This window comes from Lucilia sericata, unplaced genomic scaffold, assembly GCF_015586225.1.
Source record: "Lucilia sericata isolate MDLA Ls3-8-SP2 unplaced genomic scaffold, ASM1558622v1 Contig000545F_arrow, whole genome shotgun sequence".
Lineage (NCBI taxonomy): Eukaryota > Metazoa > Arthropoda > Insecta > Diptera > Calliphoridae > Lucilia > Lucilia sericata.
In genome coordinates, this window is record NW_023994555.1 from 79,632 (window position 1) to 100,825 (window position 21,194).

The following is a 21,194-nucleotide window of genomic DNA, read 5'->3' on the forward strand; positions in this document are numbered from 1 at the left end:
TATAATATATATAAAAAACCTATAATAATTGTATAATAATCATAATAATATAAACGGGCATATCTTAAATATAATGTCTAGCATTTTTTTCTTTGTTGGTTGTTAATAATAAATTGCAGTTCTAGTTTTTTTTCAAAATTTCTTTTTCGCCATTTTCTTGGTTCTTTAAATTGTTGTACATTATTTCTTTATTAATTAGTTGTTTAAGTTTATTTAATTAATAGTTTTTATTTTAATTGAGCCTTAAGGTTTTATTATGTTTTTACATTTTCCAAAGCCTCTGGTTTCTGGCCAAGGCTTTTATTGCTTCTCCTCTGGGTTTAAATAAAACCCCTTTCCTTCTAATTTTATATTATAAATTAAATGAATAAATAATAATAATATTTTGTTTAATTTTATAAATCTAATTTAATTATAATAATGTATAGTTTTAATATATTGTTATAATTTTCTTACAGTTTTTTTTTTTTTTGAGTTAAAGTTTTCAGTTTTAACTTTAACCATTTTGCAGTTCTAGTAGGGCCTATAATAAGTTTGTTGCATTTATAATCATGTAACGTAATCACGACTGGTGACATATTCATCACTATAGCGGCCAGCTGAAAAATAAAACATAAAATTAATTTCTAGTTCTGTTCTAGTTCTGTTCTAGTTCTGTTCTAGTTCTGTTCTAGTTCTGTTCTAGTTCTGTTAGTTCTGTTCTAGTTCTGTTCTAGTTCTGTTCTAGTTCTGTTCTAGTTCTGTTCTAGTTCTGTTCTAGTTCTGTTCTAGTTCTGTTCTAGTTCTGTTCTAGTTCTGTTCTAGTTCTGTTCTAGTTCTGTTCTAGTTCTGTTCTAGTTCTGTTCTAGTTCTGTTCTAGTTCTGTTCTAGTTCTGTTCTAGTTCTGTTCTAGTTCTGTTCTAGTTCTGTTCTAGCTTTCTAGTTCTGTTCTAGTTCTGTTCTAGTTCTGTTCTAGTTCTGTTCTAGTTCTGTTCTAGTTCTGTTCTAGTTCTGTTCTAGTTCTGTTCTAGTTCTGTTCTAGTTCTGTTCTAGTTCTGTTCTAGTTCTTTTCTAGTTCTGTTCTTGTTTTGTTCTAGTTCTGTTCTTGTTTTGTTCTAGTTCTGTTCTAGTTATATTCTAGTACTGTTTTAGTTCTATTCTAATTCTGCTCTAGATCTGCTCTAGTTCTACTCTAGTTCTATTCTAGCTCCGTTCTGGTGCTAACACCAGTTCTAGTTTTGCTCTAGTTCTCTTCTTATTCTAGTACCAGTTCTAGTTCGCTTCTAGTTTTAGTCAAATCATTCGAGAGCTACAAACTACAAGGTACTCACAATCTTCCATGAGTATAACAGGGGTAGCCTCAGGATTTGTGCTCGACAAGGTATGGCCCATCATATTAAAATCATCTTCCATAGAAAGAAATGAGGGATTCCAACGTGAACGGGGTGTTGTGCGATGTGAGGAAACGCCCGATGACGAGGAATATAAACTTAAGTTAGTGGGACTTATGACACCCGACATGGTGGTATAACCCAGCAGCTGGAAACAGAAATGGAGAATTATATTCTGAGATTTTTTTCAAATTAATTCCAACTTACCGGTGTTGTTTGTGTATGGAAATGATTAAAGTACTCGCGTCCATTTGTTTGCGGATACGGTTGAGCCGATATGCGTGAGAGCGCCGAAGTCGGAGTCGAAACCGCTATGGCCGAAGAGGACGATGTGGGTGAGGTCTTACAGCGGGCCACATCAATGATATGATGTTGTGGACTTTGTGTGGGTGCAGGAGGAGGTGAGGCGGAGGATGTTGAGGCCACTACCAAATCCGAAGAGTTGGTGCTACTGCCTACGGTAATGGTATTATTGCCTGAATCTTGTTGGGAACTGGAGGCTGTTGTATTGGTTAGTTTGGAGGACATGGAACTCAAGCCAGTGCTAGTACTGTGATCTATGGTGGTGTGTTGCTGCTGCTGGTGATGGGCGGCATGCTGTTGATGATGATGATGGTGGTGATGAGCATGATGTTGTTGCATTTGTTGATGGCTGTGATGATGATGACGAGGTGAATCTCCAGCCGAGCTAACACTAGTCAAGGGAGGCGGTGTTATGCTGGCGGAAGTGGGTGGAGAAGCCACCATAGTCAAATCACCAGTAGAACGTATTATGGCCACAGGACGCGCCATTGGCGGCAGAGGAGGCGGAGGCAACATGGTACTGTATTGTTGATAATGAGCAGCAGCTGCTGCAGCTGATACGGCTGACAATTTGGGGCTACGTCCAACAGCAGCGGCGGCGGCAGCATGTTGCAATTGAAAATGGGAAGACGTTTGATGATGATGAGCATGTAAATCAGCTTCCGAAGGATTAACACCAGAAGCATCTTGACAAACATAGGCCACAAATTCCGACATATCCTGACCATGATTAATAACTTCTGTGGCGTATTTGGGAGTGGAAGAAGTTTGAGAGTGATGCAAGTGCTGCTGATGATGATGTTGCTGTTGATGTTGCTGCTGTTGTTGCTGTTGGTGTTGTTGCTGTTGTTGATGCTGCTGTTGTTGTTGTTGTTGCTGCTGCTGGTGTTGAGCTTCTTCGGAATTGTCAGAGGGATTGGCAGAAGGACTGTTATGTTGTGGATAATACAAAGCCGGACTGACGGAATTTGGCACCAATGTAGAACTCACATTGTGTTGCATTAACACTGAAAGAAAATTAGGCAAATATAATCTTTATTTTGGAAATTCATGCATTAATACCCACCTTCTCCTGGTCTCATTTGTCCCATGCTTAACAACACCCTATTGCTGGTAGGAGTGTATCTTTGAAGAGCCACTTCCTCATTGTTGGAGCCGCCATTATTGCTGCCATTGTCTTCATTTTGCCTCAATATCACAGAAAAACTGCTGGGTCCGCCCACCGAATCCTGCGGCGAACCATTAGGATCAGGTTTACAAGATACAGCAGCGGCAGCACGCAATAAAGAAGAGTTAGAAAGATGCATACTGCTGCGGGGATCCACAAAATCAACTGTTAAAATAAAATCAACATTAAGACTGAATTCATCAATGATTTAAGAACATTAGTACTCACTGCTATAGCCCGAGGGCAATACCATAGAAGCACTAACCGAGGATCTGCCATCTCCGCCTGAAACCATACCACCTCCTCCGCTCGAAGAACTCAAACTATTCACTCCTCCCACCACCGAACCGAGAGGAGCTGCTGATGCAGTCATTTGATATGTTTGGCATTCATAGGCCGCTGTTGGATGTTCCAGTTTAATGGAACTGGCCTGTATGAGATCATTGGTGGTTTCTTCCAGTATGGAAGCTAAAATGAAAGAATTTTTTGGTTCTTCATTACCACAATGAACCATTCAAGGGCACTGACACATGCTGGCTTCAATTTTAAATTACCTTTTGATAACTTCCACAGTTCCTTGGAAGAGAATACCCCAGTGGCCAAGATAATATCATTGCAAACCACACCATTGTAGGGATTATGACTGTAGCCAGCAAATGGTGTGCTCTCGACATCTGATGCCGCATGTTGTGGGTAGTTGGGCTTAATGTTAGTTTTGGCAAAAAAGGAATATTTCATCTCTTGCTCATCATACATACCTTTCGCTTTACGCTCTTCATCGGCGTGTTTCTTATTGTCGGCTGGATTATTGTTGTTGTTATTGTTATGCTCATTACTATACAGCATGAGTGATGGCGTGGTAGGCGTACCCGGATGTGGTGATGAGGGCGTAGGACTACTTAGCGGATCGTGTGTGTTAATGAAATTAGCCAAATATAGGTCTAGTTCTCGTACCGAAACATTAATGTGATAAGGATTAACACACAAGGCTGGATGTATACATTCGGGTGACTTTTCCAAACGCTCACCATCGGTACTCTCCAAAGGTATGGCTTTGAATAGTATGACCATAACTAAATCCAAACGCCATACTTTGTCCGCTTGACGTAGGCAATCAATGCGCCGCATTTTGCCTTTTTGATCGGGATTGGAGAGAACACATATCGATTTACGTTTACCCGTAATCGATTGTACGAAATCTTCGCGACATTCTTGCGTTATGTCTTTGCGTAGTTTGCCCAAGAGGCGAGAGGCCCATTTTTGTTTAACTTCTGCTTTTTCGTTCTGAAATAAAGGGGAATTACGTTGAAGATTATTAAGAGTAACCTTATAAAAGTGTAGTTATAGTTCAGTATACGGTCTGGACTATAGTCTAGCCTAAACTCTAGTCTAAAGTCTAGTGTAAAGTCTAGTCCAAAATCTAGTCCGCATTGTAGTCTACTATATAGTAAAGTTTATAGTCTAGTCTAAAGTCTATTCTATACTATAGTCTAAAGCATGCGTTTATAGTCTAGTCTATAGTCTAGTCTATAATCTAGTCTATAGTCTAGTCCATAGTCCAATCTATAGTGTAGTCTAGACTAGTCTATAGTCTAGTCTATAGTCAAATATACAGTCTATAGTTTAGTCTATAGTCTAGTCTATAGTCTAGTCTATAGTCTAGTCTATAGTCTAGTCTAGTCTATAGTCTAGTCTATAGTCTAGTCTATAGTCTAGTCTATAGTCTAGTCTATAGTCTAGTCTATAGTCTAGTCTATAGTCTAGTCTATAGTCTAGTCTATAGTCTAGTCTATAGTCTAGTCTATAGTCTAGTCTATACTCTAGTCTATATTGTAGTCTATAGTCTAGTCTATAGTATAGTCTAGCCTATAGTTTAGTCTAGTCTATAGTCTAGTCTAAAGTCTTGTCTATAGCCGAGTTTGTAGTCGAGTCTATAGTCTAGTCTATAGTCTAGCCTATAGTCTAGTCTATAGTCTAGTCTATAGTCCAGTCTATAGTCTAGTCTATAGTCTAGTCTATAGTCTAGTCTATAGTCTAGTCTATAGTCTAGTATAGTCTAGTCTATAGTCTAGTCTATAGTCTAGTCTATAGTCTAGTCTATAGTCTAGTCTATAGTCTAGTCTATAGTCTAGTCTATAGTCTAGTCTATAGTCTAGTCTATAGTCTAGTCTATAGTCTAGTCTATAGTCTAGTCTATAGTCTAGTCTATAGTCTAGTCTATAGTCTAGTCTATAGTCTAGTCTATAGTCTAGTCTATAGTCTAGTCTATAGTCTAGTCTATAGTCTAGTCTATAGTCTAGTCTATAGTCTAGTCTATAGTCTAGTCTATAGTCTAGTCTATAGTCTAGTCTATAGTCTAGTCTATAGTCTAGTCTATAGTCTAGTCTATAGTCTAGTCTATAGTCTAGTCTATAGTCTAGTCTATAGTCTAGTCTATAGTCTAGTCTATAGTCTAGTCTATAGTCTAGTCTATAGTCTAGTCTATAATCTAGTCTATAGTCTAGTCTATAGTCTAGTCTATAGTCTAGTCTATAGTCTAGTCTATAGTCTAGTCTATAGTCTAGTCTATAGTCTAGTCTATAGTCTAGTCTATAGTCTAGTCTATAGTCTAGTCTATAGTCTAGTCTATAGTCTAGTCTATAGTCTAGTCTATAGTCTAGTCTATAGTCTATAGTCTAGTCTATAGTCTAGTCTATAGTCTATAGTCTAGTCTAAAGTCTAGTCTATAGTCTAATCTATAGTCTAGTCTATAGTCTAGTCTATAGTCTAGTCTATAGTCTAGTCTATAGTCTAGTCTATAGTCTAGTCTATAGTCTAGTCTAGTCTAAAGTCTAGTCTATAGTCTAGTCTATAGTCTAGTCTATAGTCTAGTCTATAGTCTAGTCTATAGTCTAGTCTATAGTCTAGTCTATAGTCTAGTCTAGTCTATAGTCTAGTCTATAGTCTAGTCTATAGTCTAGTCTATAGTCTAGTCTATAGTCTAGTCTATAGTCTAGTCTATAGTCTAGTCTATAGTCTAGTCTATAGTCTAGCCTATAGTCTAGTCTATAGTCTAGTCTGTAGTCTTGTCTATAGTCTAGTCTATAGTCAAGTCCATAGTCTAGTCTATAGTCTAGTCTATAGTCTAGTCTATAGTCTAGTCTATATTCTAGTCTATAGTCTAGTCTATAGTCTAGTCTATAGTCTAGTCTATAGTCTAGTCTATAGTCTAGTCTATAGTCTAGTCTATAGTCTAGTCTATAGTCTAGTCTATAGTCTAGTCTATAGTCTAGTCTATAGTCTAGTCTATAGTCTAGTCTATAGTCTAGTCTATAGTCTAGTCTATAGTCTAGTCTATTGTCTAGTCTATAGTCTAGTCTAGTCTGTCTAGTCTGTAGTCTAGTCTATAGTCTAGTCTATAGTCTAGTCTATAGTCTAGTCTATAGTCTAGTCTATAGTCTAGTCTATAGCCTAGTCTATAGCCTAGTCTATAGTCTAGTCTATTGTGTAGTGTATAGTCTAGTCTATAGTGTAGTCTATTGTGTAGTGTATAGTCTAGTCGATAGTCTATAGTGTAGTCTATAGTGTAGTCTATAGTCTAGTCTATAGTCTAGTCTATAGTCTAGTCTATAGTCTAGTCTATAGTCTAGTCTATAGTCTAGTCTATAGTCTAGTCGATAGTCTAGTCTATAGTCTAGTCTATAGTCTAGCCTATAGTCTAGTCTATGGTTTAGTCTATAGTCATGTCTACAGTCTTGTCTGGTTGTTCTCTCTTACTCACCTGTAACTCATCTTTACAATGTCTCTCCTCCTCCAGTGACATGCGTTTTCTCATGCTTTTTGTAATATTTTCGCTTGGCTGCTTGTAAATTAAACCAGGAATACGAAAATGATTTGACATACGGTAGTAGGGCTTCAATGAACGGATGAAACTCATCCTAATCAAATACACACAAACGCACATTTAACACACATATGACAACAATTACAAGAGAGAGAGATATAAAGAGAGTGTAAAAGAAAGAAAGAGAAATATTTATAAAAAAAATTAAAAACTAAATACAAAAAGTGATTTTTTAAAAAATATTACAGCCATGAGAGCAGTAGTATTAGTAGTAGTTTAAAAAAGAGAAACACTAAATATTATATAGACACATATAAATTCAAAAATAAATGCAGTTTTGATTGGTTTTCAATACTTTTTTTTGGTTTAAGTCTCTACTAAAATATTTGAGTTTTTTGTATAAGTAATATTTTTTGTTAGTTTTAATATTGATGATGAGTTTTACAAACATTTAAACATTTAGATTAAATACATTTAATTAAATAATTGAGAAAAGAAATATACAGAGATTAAATTGTTTTATTAAAAAAAATGGCGCGTACAACATTCAGTTTAAAAAAGAAGAGAGAAATAAATCAAAATCAAAAGAGAAATGGTGATATAAAATGAGTAAGAGAAAATAAAAGAGAGTTTTGAAATTAAAAAGAGTAATTTAAGGAAATTGATAATGTTAGGTTAGGTTGATAGGAGGATGTGTACTACATCAAATCCGAAGAAATACACCTAGGCCGCTATCGGGCCTGTTGTGCGCTCAAAGTGATAATGTAATTATGGGACATTATAGCAAAATATATCTCACAGATCAAGGAATCCCGGGTTTTAATATTGAAAATCAGTTTTAAAGATCTATTTCTTTTGTTTTCTGAAATCTACATAAATTTTCATAAATTTCTGCTTTTAAACTATAATTTTCCAATTCTACCAAGTTTCTCTTTAAGTTCTAATAAATTTTTGCAAAGAAATCAAACTTCAAACGTCCATTGACCCAAACATTTTGTATGCACAAGACAATACGGTGTATATTTATTTAATATAGAAATATTTTTGTAATGTTTCTATTTTTTTTATATTCGCTTTGATACAATATGTTGCTTTTGCGTAGTCACGTCTTTTTTAAAATGCACGCATTTTGCATACAAATTAGCTGTGATTAGTACTAAAAAATTCTTTTGGTAGGTCAGTTTAAAAACAAATAAAATTGTAATTCACTTTAGAGCTGTTTATATTTTCTGTCTAATTTGTTTTTTCTAACATTATGGTTTTTTTTATATCTTCGACTAAAGTAGGTGAATTAGTGAATAATAAAATAGAAGACACTATTGCGAAAATAAGAAAGAAGGAATTCCATCAAGAAATGCTGTTTAAGGCAAGAAAGAAGTCTGATTATGTATAGACTGGGTTATAGACCCGGTAAAAAGTCTGATGTGTAAGATGATCTATATAATGTATTTTAAATTTTTATATGAATTAGTTCACAGACTGATCTATAGACTAGATAACAGACTGACAATAGACTGATCAACATGCTGATCTATGATCTATAAATAGACTTATTTTAAGACTTGTCTATAGATTGACCTTAAGACTAATCTACACACTTTATAGACTGATCTTTAGAACGATCTACATATTGCTCTATAGATTTGTCTATTGCCTGATCTATAGACTGATCTATAGGCTGATTTACACACTGATCTATACATTTACTTATGGACTGATTTATAGACTAGTCAATACTTTGATCTATAGACTGTTCTATAGACTGACATATAGACCGATTAATAGATCGATCTACAGACTTGTCTATAGAATAATCTTTAGACTTGTCTCTAGACTAATTTTTAGACTATTCTGTAGTTTAATCAATAGACTTGTCTGTAGACTAATCTGTAGATTTGCAAAGAGACTGTTTTATAGATTGATATATATATTAGTCTATACACTGATCTATAGATTGGTCTATAGATCTACAGACTGGTCTATAGACTGATCTACAAACTGGTATATAAGCTTATATATAGACTGATCTAAAGGCATGTATATAGAGTGTTCTTTAGTCCTCTATAGACTTGTCTATAGACTGACCTATACACTTGTCTATAAACTGATCTATAGACTTGTCTATAGACTGATCTATACACTTGTCTATAAACTGATCTATAGACTTGTCTATAGACTGATATATAGACTTGTCTATCGACTGATCTGAAGACTGGCCTATAGACTGATCTATGGACTTGTCTATAGACTGATCTGTAGACTTTTCTATAGACTGATCTATAGATTTGACTGTAGACTGTTATATAGACTTGTTTATAAACTGATCTATATATTTGTCTGTAGACTGAACTATAGACTTGTCTATAGATTGACATGTCCGCGGACTGATCTATAAACCTGTCTATAGGCAGATCTGTAGACTTTTCTATAGACAGATCTATAAACTTGTCTATAGACAAATCTATAGACTTGTCTATGGACCGATCTGTAGACGACTCTATAGACCGATCTATAGGCAAGACTTCAGACTGATCTTTAGACTTGTATATAGACTGATCTATACACTTGTCTATAGATTGATCGATAGACTTTTTTATAGACAGGTTTATAGTCTTGTCTATAGACTAATCTATGGTGTTGTCTGTACACCGAAATATAGACTGAACTATAGACTTGTCTATACACTGATCTATAAATATGTCTACAGACTTTTACATATACTGATCTATAGACTTGTCTATAGATTGATCTGTAGACTTGTCCGTGGACTGATCTACAAAACTATCTATAGGCAGATCTATAGACTTTTCTATACACAAATCGATAGACTTGTCTATAGATCGATCTATAGACGATTCTATAGACCGATCTGTAGGCTAGTCTACAGACTGATCTTTAGAATTGTCTATAGACTGATCGATAGACTTTTCTATAGACATATATATATAATCGTGCCTATAGACTGATCTATGCTGTTGTCTATAGACCGACTGGCCGATTTATAGAGTGTATAGAGATATAGAGACTGTTTTGTTTAGCGTTCTATAGACTTCTCTGTAGCCTATTATATGGATAAATATATAAGCTGATCTATACACTTGTCTATAAACTGATCTCCTGATTTGTCTAAAAACTGGACTATAGTTTTTAGACTTGTCTGAACTGGGGCAAAGCCTCTTCTATATTTTGGTTCTCGAAAACTTGTATACGTTAATGTTTTAAATGAAAAGATTTGAATAATACCTAAAACTTATGGGGAAAAGAACAAGTTGGTTTTAAAAATAAACTTTTAGAAAAAAAAATTATATAAAAAAACAAACACACATTTATATTAATGTAACACTTAAAAGAAACACTCAGTGGCAAATTATTTAAATTACTTTGATTTATATATAAAAAGGATCTCATTATATGCGAAATAAAATAATGATTTAAAATGGTATTTCCAGAAAAAAACAACAACATAAATTTCACAAATTTATTATGGGGTAATAAAATAGTTAAAAAAAAACTTTTAAAGAAAAACATAATAAAAAAGTTGCAAAGAAAAAAATGTTTTCCAACAAAACTGTGTCTACTCCATTCCATTTTATATGACCATTTCATACAAATACAACACAAAAAAAGTTTCAAAGGTGTAACGAGTATTACAAAAGGAAACGGATATTGAATGAAAACGAAATAAGACAAAAAAATGAAAACTTAACAAAAACAAAGTTAAACGAAAAATGACATAAACAGCTAGAGTAAGGAAAGTGTATGAAGGGAAAAACGGAAAGGACTAAAGGAAGAGTTATAATAGAGGCGACAGGCGGCCGAACAAAATTAAACAAAATTTTAAGGATTTGTTTTTAAATTAAAAATTTTTTATAATTTTTGAAAAAGGTGTTTTTTTTGACAACTGCAGCCTGTCGCTTCCATTGAAAATTCGCCTCTCTCACCATGTGAAATAATTGTAAAAAAGGGTCATAGTAAAACAAAACAAACATAAGGGGATTCCACACATACATACAGACATTTACATACATCAACAGAGTAGTAAAAGGATAAATCAAAACAGAAAAAACAACAACATGTTTGTAATAAGGACATTTTATATGACAGCGAGAGAGAGAGAGAGAGAGCGAATAGGAATGTAATCAAATGGTGAAAAGAAAGAGACAGAAAAAAAGGATGTGAAAAAAAGTTTACAAGTAATAAACAAAAATAAACACGACAATATGTAATTACACCAAAAACAAACTTTGTTAAAAAAAACAACACACACACAGACAGAGAGAGAGAGAGTTAGTTGTTTAGTAACTTTTGTAATTACTTAGTTAACGAGAGAGATTAGAGAGTTAAACACAGAGTTTTATGATTTATTTTTGTTTGTCTGTTTATTGTTGGTATTATTTTTTCTGAGAAGAGGGGGGCTTTTCGCCTTTAATTTGCTAAATGGAAAAAAGCTGTGATCCTTTTCATTCTCAATAATTAAACTCTTTTATTTTTTAAAGGGGTTCGTTGCTGTTTAAACAAATTAGTTAAATGAGCTTAGTTTTGATGCTGTTAGTTTCATTATTTTAGCTGTTTTTGGTTTTCATTTTGTTTTAAGAATTCAAATTATATTTTTTTTGGTTCATTTAATTTATTCATTTAATTGCTTAAAAACTGATACCACGTATAAATTCAGCACCTGTCCTGAGGATGATGTTTGTAGATAAGAATTAACGTCCGTCTCGATCATACAGCTACGTAAAGAATCAGGTATAAACATGCCTTGTTAAAGGCGTTATTTGTTTTTTTTTTTTTGGTTTTCTTTTTAGTTTAAACTTTTTCAGTATGTTCTTTTATATTAGTAGTTGTTGTTACAGCTTTTCTTTGTTTTTTTTTTTTATAAAAAAATTTTTCCTTTTTTTAATAATTTTAAGCTTTGGAAGACTTTGGGTGTGTAAAGTTTTTGAGCTTTTTTTTGGTAGAGTAGTATGCAAGTTTATTTTGTTGTTGGAGTAAGTAGTCTGTAAGAAAATAAAGAGAAAACTGTTAGTTCTTATGTACAAAAAAAATAACTTAAAAAAAAGCTTCAATATATGTTTAATCAAAAGCTTAAGACAACAGTAATCACAAAGCATTTGACTAAAAGCTTTCAAAAAAAAGCTTCCAAAAGCTTTTAATAAAAAGCTTTAAAACTCTTTTGATAAAAAGCTTCAAAAAGCTTTTGATAAAAATCTCCAAAAAAATTTTGATAAAAAGCTTCAAAAAGCTTTTGATAAAAAGCTCCAAAACGCTTTTGACAAAAAGCTTCAAAAAGCTTTTAATAAAAAGCTTCAAAAAGCTTTTGATAAAAAGCTTCATAATGCTTTTGATAATAAGCCTTAAAATATATTTTTCTAAACTTGAATTAACAAATCTTAAAGCTTTTAAACAAACTTAAAAACAAACTTAAATAAATTTAAATAACAAACTTAAAACTTTTTATAAGCTTTTCTTAAAAAACGTTTATAAACCTTAAACCAAAATCTCTTATAATCTTTAACATAAAAAGCCTAAAAAAATTTTACGTTAAAAACTAAAGTAATCTTTAGATAAAAAAAACTTAAGCAAACTTTTGACAAAGAGCTTTAATAAGTTTCAGTTAAAGGGCTTCGATATGCTTCAGACAAAAGACCTTATCAGTTTTTAAAATAACTCTTAAATACACTTTTAAAATGGCTAAATAAGCTTCAAAAGCAATAGTCCAATCTATAGTCTAGTCTATAGTATAATGTATTGTGTTGTCTATAGTCTAGAGTATATTCTTCTTTATCGTGCAGTTTACAGTCTAGTCTATAGTCTAGTTTGTAGTCTAAACTGTAGTGTAGTCTATAGTGGAGTCTATAGTCTAGTCTATAGTATAATCTATAGTCTAGTCTATAGTCCAATCTATAGTCCAGTCTAGTCTATAGTCTAGTCTATAGCCTAGACTATAGCCTAGTCAATAGTCTAATCTATAGTCTAGTCTGTAGTATAGTCTATAGTCTAGTCTATAGTCTAGTCTATAGTCTAGTCTATAGTCTCGTCTATAGTCTAGTCTATAGTCTAGTCTATAGTCTAGTCTATAGTCTAGTCTATAGTCTAGTCTATAGTCTAGTCTATAGTCTAGTCTATAGTCTAGTCTAGTCTATAGTCTAGTCTATAGTCTAGTCTACAGTCTAGTCTATTGTCGAGTCTATTGTCGAGTCTATAGTATAGTCTATAGTATAGTCTACAGTCTAGTCTATAGTCTAGTCTATAGTCTAGTCTATAGTCTAGTCTATAGTCTAGCCTATAGTCTAGTCTATTGTCTAGTCTATAGTCTAGTCTATAGTCTAATCTATAGTCTAGCCTATAGTCTAGTCTATAGTCTAGTCTATAGTCTAGTCTATAGTCTAGTCTATTGTCTAGTCTATAGTCTAGTCTATAGTCTAGTCTATAGTCTAGTCTATAGTCTAGTCTATAGTCTAGTCTATAGTCTAGTCTATAGTCTAGTCTATAGTATAGTCTATAGTCTAGTCTATAGTCTAGTCTATAGTATAGTCTATAGTCTAGTCTATAGTCTAGCCTATCGTCTAGTCTGTAGTCGAGTCTATAGTATAGTCTAGTCTATAGTCTAGTCTATCGTATAGTCTATAGTCGAGTCTGTAGTCTAGTCTATGGTCTAAGCTATAGTCTAGTCTATAGTCTATTCTATAGTCTAGTCTATAGTCTAGTCTATAGTCTAGTCTATTGTCTAGTCTATAGTCTAGTCTATAGTCTAGTCTATAGTCTAGTCTATAGTCTAGTCTATAGTCTAGTCTATAGTCTAGTCTATAGTCTAGTCTATAGTCTAGTCTATAGTCTAGTCTATAGTCTAGTCTATAGTCTAGTCTATAGTCTAGTCTGTAGTCTAGTCTATAGTCTAGTCTATAGTCTAGTCTATAGTCTAGTCTATAGTATAGTCTATAGTCTAGTCTATAGTCTAGTCTATAGTCTAGTCTATAGTCTAGTCTATAGTCTAGTTATAGTCTAGTCTATAGTCTAGTCTATAGTCTAGTCTATAGTCTAGTCTATAGTCTAGTCTATAGTCTATAGTCTAGTCTATAGTCTAGTCTATAGTCTAGTCTATAGTCTAGTCTATAGTCTAGTCTATAGTCTAGTCTATAGTCTAGTCTATAGTCTAGTCTATAGTCCTAGTCTATAGTCTAGTCTATAGTCTAGTCTATAGTCTAGTCTATAGTCCAGTCTATAGTCTAGTCTATAGTCTAGTCTATAGTCTAGTCTATAGTCTAGTCTATAGTCTAGTCTATAGTCTAGTCTATAGTCTATTCTATAGTCTAGTCTATAGTCTAGTCTATAGTCTAGTCTATAGTCTAGTCTATAGTCTAGTCTATAGTCTAGTCCTATAGTCTAGTCTATAGTCTAGTCTATAGTCTAGTCTATAGTCTAGTCTATAGTCCTAGTCTATAGTCTAGTCCTATAGTCTAGTCTATAGTCTAGTCCTATAGTCTAGTCTATAGTCTAGTCTATAGTCTAGTCTATAGTCTAGTTCTATAGTCTAGTATATAGTCTAGTCTATAGTCTAGTATATAGTCTAGTATATAGTCTAGTCTATAGTCTAGTCTATAGTCTGGTCTATAGTCTAGTCTATAGTCTAGTCTAGAGTATGGTCCAGTATATAGTCTAGTCTAAAGTCTAGTCTAAAGTCTAGTCTACAGTCTAGTCTATAGTCTAGTCTATAGTCTAGTCTATAGTCTAGTCTATAGTCTAGTCTATAGTCTAGTCTATAGTCTAGTCTATAGTCTAGTCTATAGTCTATAGTCTAGTCTATAGTCTAGTCTATAGTCTAGTCTATAGTCTAGTCTATAGTCTAGTCTATAGTCTAGTCTATAGTCTAGTCTATAGTCTAGTCTATAGTCTAGTCTATAGTCTAGTCTATAGTTTAGTCTATAGTCTAGTCCATAGTCTAGTCTATAGTCTAGTCTATAGTTTAGTCTATAGTCTAGTCTATAGTCTAGTCTATAGTCTAGTCTATAGTCTAGTCTATAAGTCTAGTCTATAGTCTAGTCTATAGTCTAGTCTATACTAGTCTAGTCTAGTCTATAGTCTAGTCTATAGTCTAGTCTATAGTCTAGTCTATAGTCTAGTCTATAGTCTAGTCTATAGTCTAGTCTATAGTCTAGTCTAAAGTCTACTTTATAGTCTAGTCTATAGTCGAGTCTATAGTCTAGACTATAGAGTCTAGTCTATAGTCTAGTCTATGGTCTAGTCTATAGTCTAGTCTATAGTCTAGTCTATAGTCTAGTCTATAGTCGAGTCTATAGTCTAGTCTATAGTCTAGTTTATAGTCTAGTCTATAGTCTAGTCTATAGTCTAGTCTATTGTCGAGTCTATAGTCTAGCCTATAGTCTAGCCTATAGTCTAGTCTATAGTCTAGTCTATAGTCTAGTCTATAGTCTAGTCTATAGTCTAGTCTATTGTCTAGTCTATCGTCTAGTCTAGTCTATAGTCGAGTCTATAGTCTAGTTTATAGTCTAGTCTATAGTCGAGTCTATAGTCTATTCTATAGTCTAGTCTATAGTCTAGTCTATAGTCTAGCCTATAGTCTAGTCTATAGTTCAGTCTATAGTCTAGTTTGTAGTCTAGTCTATAGTTTAGTCTATAGTCTAGTCTATAGTCTAGTCTATAGTCTAGTCTATAGTCTAGTCTATAGTCTAGTCTATAGTCTAGTCTATAGTCTAGTCTATAGTCTAGTCTATAGTCTAGTCTATAGTCTAGTCTATAGTCTAGTCTATAGTCTAATCTATAGTCTAGTCTATAGTCTAGTCTATAGTCTAGTCTATAGTCTAGTCTATAGTCTAGTCTATAGTCTAGTCTATAGTCTAGTATATAGTCTAGTCTATAGTCTAGCCTATAGTCTAGCCTATAGTCTAGTCTATAGTCTAGTCTATAGTCTAGTCTATAGTCTAGTCTATAGTCTAGTCTATAGTCTAGTCTATAGTCTAGTCTATAGTCTAGTCTATAGTCTAGTCTATAGTCTAGTCTATAGTCTAGTCTATAGTCTAGTCTATAGTCTAGTCTATAGCCTAGTCTATAGTCTAGTCTATAGTCTAGTCTATAGTCTAGTCTATAGTCTAGTCTATAGCCTAGTCTATAGTCTAGTCTATAGTCTAGTCTATAGTCTAGTCTATAGTCTAGTCTATAGTAGTCTAGTAGTCTAGTCTATCGTCTAGTCTATAGTCGAGTCTATTGTCTAGTCTATCGTCTAGTCTATAGTCGGGTCTATAGTCTAGTCTATAGTCTAGTCTATAGTCTTGTTTATAGTCTAGTCTATAGTCTAGTCTATAGTCTAGTCTATAGTCTAGTCTATAGTCTAGTCTATAGTCTAGTCTATTGTCTAGTCTATAGTCTAGTCTATAGTCTAGTCTATAGTCTAGTCTATAGTCTAGTTTACAGTCTATAGTCTATAGTGTTATCATGTATTTTAAATATGTAATCTTGTCTTTTAAATATTAGTATTTTATGAATTTTAAGTTGAGATAAATATTCATTGTGCTTACCTCAAATATTCATAAATTTGTTGCTGAAACCAAACAAGTATCGAAAGAATCTGCAGCAGAAGGAAATGAAAACAGGATATAGAGAGTGAGAGGGTGTAGAGTCCTTAATATTTCAGATTTGATAAGAAAATAACTGGAAATTTGTTGCTGGTTGTTTTTGTTTTTCAAGCTCGTCGTCTCATCATCAATGTTTGTTTATTATTGTTAAAGTTGTTGTTAATAGAAGTTGTTTTTGTTGTTGCTATAGTAGTAGTAATAGTAGTTGTTGCTGATGATGTTTGTTTATTTGCTGGCAACATCATTTTTATCATCAACGCCATTTATTTCTTTTATATAAGGAAGAGTGTGAGAGAGAGAGAGTAAGTGTGTGGGTGAGTGTATTGTGAGAGTTTCTTTTTGTTCTGTTTTTATTATAGGTTTTATATGGTAATTTATTGTTGTTGTTGGTATTATTACGATTTTTTTATGTTTGGTTTTGGTTTGTATGTGTTTGTTGTCGTTTCAGCCGTGCATTTTATAGGAACTCAACGAATATCGAACATGTTTGTTGCTGGTTTTTTGTTGTTGTTGCTATTATAATTTATTATTGTCTTTTTTTACTTAAATTTTAAGATCTTTTTAAATTTGATTATTTTGTGCATTTTTTTGTTTTTCCAAAATTTTCGTCGTCTCAAAATTTTTTTAAACAAAAACATAAATAATAAATTTAAACATTTTGTAGAATACGTAGAAAGTGGTGTTAAAATTATTGTTGTTGGAAAATTATTTAAATTTGAAACGAAAAATTAAATATAAAAGTTTTTTGTTTTTGTGTTTTTTTACGAAAATTTTAACATTTTATTTAGTTGTTTGCTGGTTTCAAATTTTTAAAGTTCTTTTTTAATAAACTTAACGTAGTCGAGGAGTCACTGAAGGAGAGAGAAAGAAATTTTATATAAAATTTATGTATAGGAGCAACAAATATCCCTCATACAAAATACCCTATACCACCAAAAATTTTTAATGTTGTCCCTAAATCTTAATTTTGTTGTAAAGAACAATTTAGTTCTAAATTGTTTTATTGTACAAACTAGAACTATATGAACTAGACTAGACTACTAGACTTCTATGGACTAAACTGTAAACTTAACTATAGACAATGCCATAGTCACACCATAGACCTAAGACGAATAGACTAGACCTATAAACTAGACTATATCCTAGACTATAGACTAGACAGACTATAAGACCTAATAGAACTAAGAACTATGACTAGCTATAGACTAGACTATAGACTAGACTATAGACGAGACATAGACCTAGACTATAGACTAAGACTATAGACTAGACGATAGACTAGACCTATAGACTAGACTATACATGACTAGACTAACTATGACTAGACTATAGACTACGACTAGAGACTAGACTATAGACTAGACTATAAGCTAGACCTATAGACTAGACTATAGACTAGAACTATTAGACTATACTAATGACTAATGACTATAGACTATAGCTATAGACTAGACTATAGACTAGACTATAGACTAGACATAAGACTAGACTATAGACTAGACTATAAGACTAGACTATAGACTAGACTATAGAATAAGACTATATGACTAGACTATAGACTAGACTATAGACTAGACTATAGACTAGACTATAGACTAGACTATAGACTAGACTATAGACTAGACTATAGACTAGACTATAGACTAGACTATAGACTAGACTATAGACTAGACTATAGACTAGACTATAAACTAGACTATAGACTAGACTATAGACTAGACTATAGACTAGACTATAGACTAGACTATAGACTAGACTATAGACTAGACTATAGACTAGACTATAGACTAGACTATAGACTAGACTATAGACTAGACTATAGACTAGACTATAGACTAGACTATAGACTAGACTATAAACTAGACTATAGCCTAGACTATAGACTAGACTAGACTATAGACTAGACTATAGACTAGACTATAGACTAGACTATAGACTAGACTATAGACTAGACTATAGACTAGACTATAGACTAGACTATAGACTAGACTATAGACTAGACTATAGACTAGACTATAGACTAGACTATAGACTAGACTATAGACTAGACTATAGACTAGACTATAGACTAGACTATAGACTAGACTATAGACTAGACTATAGACTATAGACTAGACTATAGACTAGACTATAGACTAGACTATAGACTAGACTATAGACTAGACTATAGACTTGACTATAGATTAGACTATAGACTAGACTATAGACTAGACTATAGACTAGACTATAGACTAGACTATAGACTAGACCATAAACTAGACCATAAACTAGACTATAGACTAGACTATAAACTAGACTATAGACTAGACTATAGACTAGACTATAGACTAGACTATAGACTAGACTATAGACTAGACTATAGACTAGACTATAGACTAGACTATAGACTAGACTTTAGATTAGACTATAGACTAGACTATAGACTAGACTATTAGACTAGACTTTAGATTAGACTATAGACTAGACTATAGACTAGACTATAGACTAGACTATAGACTAGACTATAGACTAGACTATAGACTAGACTATAGACTAGACTTTAGATTAGACTACTAGACTATAGACTAGACTATAGACTAGACTATAGACTAGACTATAGACTAGACTATAGACTAGACTATAGACTAGACTATATACTAGACTATATACTAGACTATAGACTAGACTATAGACTAGACTATAGACTAGACTATAGACTAGACTATAGACTAGACTATAGACTAGAATATAGACTAGACTAGACTATAGACTAGACTATAGACTAGACTATAGACTAGACTATAGACTAGACTATAGACTAGACTATAGACTAGACTATAGACTAGACTATAGACTAGACTATAGACTAGACTATAGACTAGACTATAGACTATTCTATAGACTACTCTATAGACTACTCTATAGATTAGACTATAGACTAGACTATAGGCTATACTATAGACTAGACTATAGACTACTCTAATAGACTAGGAGACTAGACTATAGACTAGACTATAGACTAGACTATAGACTAGACTATAGACTAGACTATAGACTAGACTATAGACTAGACTATAGACTAGACTAGACTAGACTAGACTAGACTAGACTAGACTATAGACTAGACTATAGACTAGACTAGACTAGACTATAGACCAGACTATAGACTAGACTATAGACTAGACTATAGATTAGACTATAGATTTGACTATAGACTAGACTATAGACTAGACCATAGATTAGACTATAGATTAGACCATAGACTAGTCTATAGACTAGACTATAGACTACACTGTAGACTGCACTGTAGACTACACTATACCACAGACTAGACTATAGCCTAGACTATAGACTATATCTTAGACTAGACGAAAGGCTAGATTAGATCATAGACTATACTATAAACTAGACCATAGACTAGACTAGACTATAGGCTAGAGTAAAGACTTGACTATAGGCTAGACTATACTATAGACTGTGTTATAGACTTGACTTAAGACTAGACTGTAGGCTGGACTATAGACTAGACTATATACTAAACTATAGAGTAGACTACAGACTACACTATTAACTAGACTATAGGCTAGACTATAGATTAGACTATATTGTATACTAGTCTATACACTAGACTATTAACAGTCTAGACTAAACTATAGACTTGACTATAGAGTAGACTATAGACTTAAGATTAAACTATAGAGTAGACTATATACTACACTAGATTGTAGACTAGTCTATAGACTAGAATATAAACTGGGTTATAGTCTAGTCTATACCATAAGCTTGACTATAGACTAGGTTATAGACTATACTATGAACTAGGCTATAGACAGGCTATGAATCTAGTAGATTATAATATAAAATATATTATTTGATCTACTTTCAAATTTACTTTACAATTCGCTAAAAGTTCCTAAACTGTTCCCTTTAGGTCTTCCAAGGTGAGTTTTAGAAGAATGTTTTATGACCTTTTTTATATTTTTAACTTTAGTTGTCTGTCCTTTTATACAACCTGCCACGGTTACACCTCATTTTTTAACACCGACATGTCTGACACCGACTGACTGACTCTATATGACAAACAACATGTGCAGTTGAGTGCTTTTTTACGTTTAGCTTCCAAAGTGGTGTAGGGTGGTAAGAGGGATTTTTTATTTTTTGTGATACACTTTGAATATTAATTTAAATAATGGAAGGGGGAAAGTCTGGGTGAAATTTTTTTTAGTGCAATATATATATTTTTTGTTATTTTTTTTTTTAATGTAGAGATATTTTTTTGGATGACGTTTTTATAATAATTTAAGTTTTAAGGGATTGTTTTAATAAAATTTGTTTTTCTGGAAACAAATCTATCGATTTATGGCGTATTATTGTGGCCAGACACATTAATCACTTTTTAAAGGGAGATTTTCAGAAATTTTCTTTTTTATATTTTTAAACTTTTTAAACAATTTTTCATTATTTTTAAGAAATTTTTTAAGATTTCATTTCTTTCTTTTTTAATTTTAAACTTTTTTAATAATTTTATTTTTATAAAAAAATTTTTGTTACACAATTTTCTTTGAATTTTCTTTTTCGGGCTCGTTTTTTGTACTTTTTTGTTATTTATTTTTTTTTTTTTTCTTTTTATAATCCCCGTGTGTGTGTTTTTTTATTTATTATTATATTTTCATTTCATTTGCCTTTTTGTAGAATAGAACACAGATTTTCTTTTTTAAATTTTTTAGCGATTTTTTTTTTTTTTTTTTTTTTTGTTTTTTTGGTTTTTTCGTTTCCTCTACATTATATAAAAATAACTTAAGTCTACAACTGCTGCCTGCTGGTGTGACTGTGTAAGGGGACGACGACGATGTTGTTGTCTAAATATGAGACCATTTTTTTCACTTTTGTTTTAAACGAGACATTTTTCTATATGTAAGAATTTTTTCACACACCAGAATTCCTTTAGAAATCTTTTTAAA

General features: G+C 32.6%; 1 protein-coding gene across 1 annotated transcript; it reads right to left on the reverse strand.

Annotated features, from left to right (window-relative positions):
- Nucleotides 1-458: 458 nt before the first annotated feature.
- On the reverse strand, nucleotides 459-20,755 carry LOC119606007 (G-box-binding factor). Its single transcript, XM_037959368.1, is given in 12 exon segments — nucleotides 459-599; nucleotides 1,311-1,518; nucleotides 1,578-2,680; nucleotides 2,740-3,006; nucleotides 3,070-3,309; nucleotides 3,396-3,515; nucleotides 3,600-4,125; nucleotides 6,602-6,649; nucleotides 6,651-6,758; nucleotides 11,340-11,661; nucleotides 16,198-17,105; nucleotides 20,126-20,755. Coding segments are annotated over 10 exon segments (2,751 nt in total). The 5' UTR covers nucleotides 11,421-11,661; nucleotides 16,198-17,105; nucleotides 20,126-20,755; the 3' UTR covers nucleotides 459-549.
- Nucleotides 20,756-21,194: the final 439 nt, after the last annotated feature.